This window comes from Carlito syrichta, unplaced genomic scaffold (genome assembly GCF_000164805.1).
Source record: "Carlito syrichta isolate Samal-C Ts95f unplaced genomic scaffold, Tarsius_syrichta-2.0.1 Scaffold315115, whole genome shotgun sequence".
Lineage (NCBI taxonomy): Eukaryota > Metazoa > Chordata > Mammalia > Primates > Tarsiidae > Carlito > Carlito syrichta.
The window spans coordinates 37,961-42,104 of NW_007259211.1; the positions used below are offsets into that span (position 1 = coordinate 37,961).

Genomic DNA, 4,144 nt, shown 5'->3' on the forward strand with positions numbered 1-4,144 from the left:
GCGGCTGCTTCTGCGGGGGAAAGGCCACAGGGTTGGGCGGCGGCGGCCCCTGCCGGAAGGCCTGGCGGTTCACCTGGTGGCCGAAAGCCAACTGAAAGGGCTGCAGGGGCAGCGTCTGGCCGGGGGGTTTCTTGGCCGCGTGGAAAGAATTCAGGGGCGCCTGGGGCCGCCCCACCTCCAGCTGAGCCTTCTGGGGCAGCCCCGGCCGGGCAGCGTTCCCGAAGCGGTCCAGCTGCGCAGCCCCCGCCTTCTCGCGCTTCAGAGCCTCGGGGTGGCTGTAGTAGGCCGAGACCCCCGCGCTGGGGTGCGGGCCCGCCTTGGGCCCGCTGAAGAGGGACAGGCTGTGGCAGTTCCACGCCGCGTGCGGCGGAGGCTGGCCTGGCTGCTGCTGCCAGCCGCTGTCGCCGACACCTCCGCCTCCTCCGCGTTCCGGGCGCCCTGGGGCCAGCACGGAGTTGGGCCATTTGGCTGCTCCCACCTGCTGCGACAGCATGGCCGCCGGGGGGCGCTCGGGCCCGTACACCACGGAGCTGAGCAGGGCGAGGCTGCTGGGCGGCGGCAGCTCCCCGGGTTGGGAGGCTGGGGCCCCCACGGGCCCCTCGGGCCCGACGAATGGCTCTTCCTTCACGCGGACCGACTGCTGCGGGGCCTGCAGGGGTGCGGGCTGCTCCTTGGGGACTGCTTCCTGGTCCCCAAAGAGGCAACGTTTCCGCTTGTTCTGAGCCTTCGACTGGGCCTGGAGGTTCATGGTGCGGCCCGCTGAGCCCTGGCGCTGAGACCCACTTCACCAGCTCCCCATGCCCGGGGAAGGTCCCACTGGAAGCTGACTCTATTCCAAGGCCCGAGAGGGCAGAGCAGATGGAGGAAGATGCCAGGTGATGGTCGGTCCCGGGAGAAGGAACTGCTGGCTCTTCCTTCCTCTTCCCAGAGTCTCTTGGGCTCCGCTACTCTTCCCAGGTCATGATGCTCCACGGGTCCTGGAGCCTGCAGAGGAAGAGCAGGGACAGTGTCAGATATAGCCTCCTGGATGCCCTGGACACAGCACAACCTCCGGGGCCTTCGGTCCCACTGCCTGCGTCACAGAAACGAGCCCAAGGTCAGAGAGCAGCACCTGGAAGGCAGGAGTTGGGGCCTGGGGGAGCCCTAGGATGGCAGCACAATCAGCAGCATCTCCGGAGGTGCTCTGCGCTCCTCTTGTTCCACCGCCTCATCCTACTAGTTAGGCTCTGAGGTTGCTGGATCTCCTTGCTTAATTTGTACACTGCCCAAAGGCAAGAGGGGCTGACATCCAGCCCAGGCCCCTGCAGTCAAGCTGGGAAAAGCAGCACTGGACTCCCTCCTCCTCTTTTTTATTTTAAAGCAGGATTTATTGAGAGGACAGAAAAGCTCCCACAGTGGGAGGTGATGGGAGGGGGCTGCCCCCTCCGCCTCTTAACTCAGGCCCAAGCCCCCTGGGCTGCCAGGCCTGGTCCTCCCTACAAACTGTCTATGCAGAAGCCTCCCATCAGACCCAGAAGGATCTTCATCCAGCCCAAGCCTCCTCTGACATTCCAAGCCCGTCTCAAACTCAGGAACTGGAGAGGACAGTGGTCACTCCCAACATGGCCCCTTCCTGTGCAGCCCTAGGACACAGAGCCCCACCAGGTCCTGTCTAGGCCATAGTCCTTCCCACTGAGGTAGGCAGGCAAGGCTCCAGAGGGGTGTGCGCAGTCCTAGCACCACCCTGGGGAAGAGCTCCTGGGTGGGGCTCTGGCTGCCAGAGTTGTCCCCAAACTAGCACAGAACTTGTTCCTCAGCCCAGGCAGGCTGGAGGCAGAATCAGCCCAGGAGCTGGTCAGCAGGCCCCTGCTAGCTTTTCTGTGAAGAGCCCCCTGGCAAAGAATGAAACTCAGATATTAGGGGTACAAATTGCTAGCACTTAGGTTCAGAAGGTTTCTCTATAATAATGCATGATAAAGTACACAATTTCTCTGGTTTTGTTTTCTAACTTGGGTTTTTAAAAAGGTTGTTACGAGCTGGGCTCGGTGGCTCAGCCTGTAATCCCGCGCCTTTGGGAGGCTGAGGTGAGTGGATTGCTTGAGACCGCGTGTTCGAGACCCACCTAGGCAGCGAGACCTCATCTCTACAATAAATCAAAAAATCAACCGGGCGTGGTAGTGCATGCCTGTAATTCTGGCTACTTGGAAGGCTGAGGCGGAAGGATCACGGGAGCACAGCAGGTCGAGGCTGCGGTGGCCGGGAACAGCCACTGCACTCCAGTCTGGGCCACCAAGTGAGACTCCAACTCCAAAAAAAAAAAGGTTGTTAGGGCTGGGGGCGGTGGCTAATGCCTGAATTCCCAGCACTTTGGAAAGCTGGGTGAGTAGACTGCCTGAGCCCACGGGTTTGAGACCAGCCTGGGCAACTAGGCGAGACCTCATATCTACAATAAATCAACAAATTAGCCAGGTATGATGGTGCATGCCTGTAGTCCCACCACTTGGAAGGCTGAGGTGGAAGGATCGCCTCAGCCCAGCAACTCGAGGCTGCAGTGGCCATGAGTGTGCCACTGCACTCCATCCTGGGTGACAGAGTGAGACTCCAACTCAAAAAAAAAAAAAAAAGGTTGTTACGGAGCCAGGCATGGTGGCTCACGTCTGTAATCCCAGCACTTTGAGAGGAGGCAAGAGGATTGCCTGAGCCTACGGGTTTGAGACCAGCCTGGGCTTCATGGTAAGATCGCATCTCTATAATAAATAAATAAATAATTAGCTAGGCGTGGTGGCACACGCCTGTAGTTCTAGCTACTTGGAAGGTGGAGGTAGGATTGCTTGATGAGCTCAGCAGGTCGAGGCTGCAGTGGCTGTGATTGTGCCACTGCACCCCAGCCTGGGTGACAGAGCGAGACTCTGACTCAAAAAAAATAAAAAAGTCATAACAGAACAATGTACATTTTACAGATCTATCTTTTACAATGTACACAGCTGATTGCATATATTTTTAAAGACTTTTTCTTTCTTCAGAAAGGTTTTTATCTTCCGGGAAGTTGGTGGGTGACAGCTACATGGCCCATCTTTTTCCCCAGAAAGATTCTGGTGCAGGGTAAGAAGGGGAGAGAGCCAGGTAGCTCTGGAGAATAAATCTCAGGCCTTAGAACTCCAGGTCACGGTTAGCAGCCCCAACAGTTCCCAGGAAACCAGCCAGGAGCAAAAGGAGGGCACAGGCTGGGCAGGCACAGAGTCCTGACTACACCCAGTGGTGCTCTAGCATGGCAATGCCCCTCCCGGTGCTATCGCCCCTCTGCAGCTTCCGCCGCTCCCAGCCCAGGCTCCAGAGCCTGCCGGCCTCCGCCTGCCTCCTGCCTGCCTGACTCATGAGGCCCCTCCCTGTCTCTCACTTTCACCTAGCACTTCCTCCTCCATTTCCTTCCCTGGCTTCCAGGCCTTAAAGAGAGCAAGAGACCCTCCTGTGTCCTATATGCAAGCTGGAGGGAGAAGAGGAGGTCAGAGACTAGCAGGGCATCCAAGTCACCAGGACCCCAGCAGGTGGGAGAGAATTTGGACAAGAGGGGAAAGCTGAGAGCCAGAGAAGCAACCTTTTGAACAAATCCCTTTCTCTTGTTTTTAAACTCTCTTTCTCTGACAGCCAACCTAATTTAGAGCGGAGAACCAAACACCAGCCCCCAGACTGAAATCACCCTGGGCATCCCCTGAAGTTGCAGGGTGGGACTGTCTGGCTCCGCCTCTCCCAGGGAACACCAAGCACCTAGAAGTGTGGTCTGCAGAAGCAAGACAGGGGAGGAAAATTGTGCCACCCTGGCAGGCCATGTCCCTCCAGGGGACTGCAGGCCCCTCCCCAGTACTCACATCTCTCCCTCACAGCCCTGTCCCTTGCAAGCCACGGCAGGGCTGAGGGCCTGAAGCAAGGGATGACCACATTGCTGGTAGGCCTGGGTGCCTTTGCCAGTGTATGCCTGACGGAGGGCCCCATGGGGATGGCTGCTCAGCGTCTCTCACAGGCTGGAAGGAGACCGCAGACTGCGATTGGGGCTCCAGGACAGGCTGCCTGGGGAAGGTCTCACAAGGGCTCACCATAGCTGCACAGTTAGGCCTGGAGGGACTCAGCTGGCCCGCCTCCCACACCACCCTGCACATCAAGGAGGGCC

The 4,144-nt window shown here is 58.6% G+C and overlaps 1 protein-coding gene across 1 annotated transcript in view; it reads right to left on the reverse strand.

Annotated features, from left to right (window-relative positions):
* ELMSAN1 (ELM2 and Myb/SANT domain containing 1) overlaps positions 1-748 on the reverse strand; it is a 19,708-nt gene extending 18,960 nt beyond the window's left edge. Inside the window, exon 1 of the mRNA XM_008072322.1 lies at positions 2-748. Within this exon, the coding sequence (XP_008070513.1) occupies positions 2-748 (747 nt within the window). The remainder of the gene's footprint in view (position 1) is intronic.
* Between the last annotated feature and the right edge of the window lie 3,396 nt (positions 749-4,144).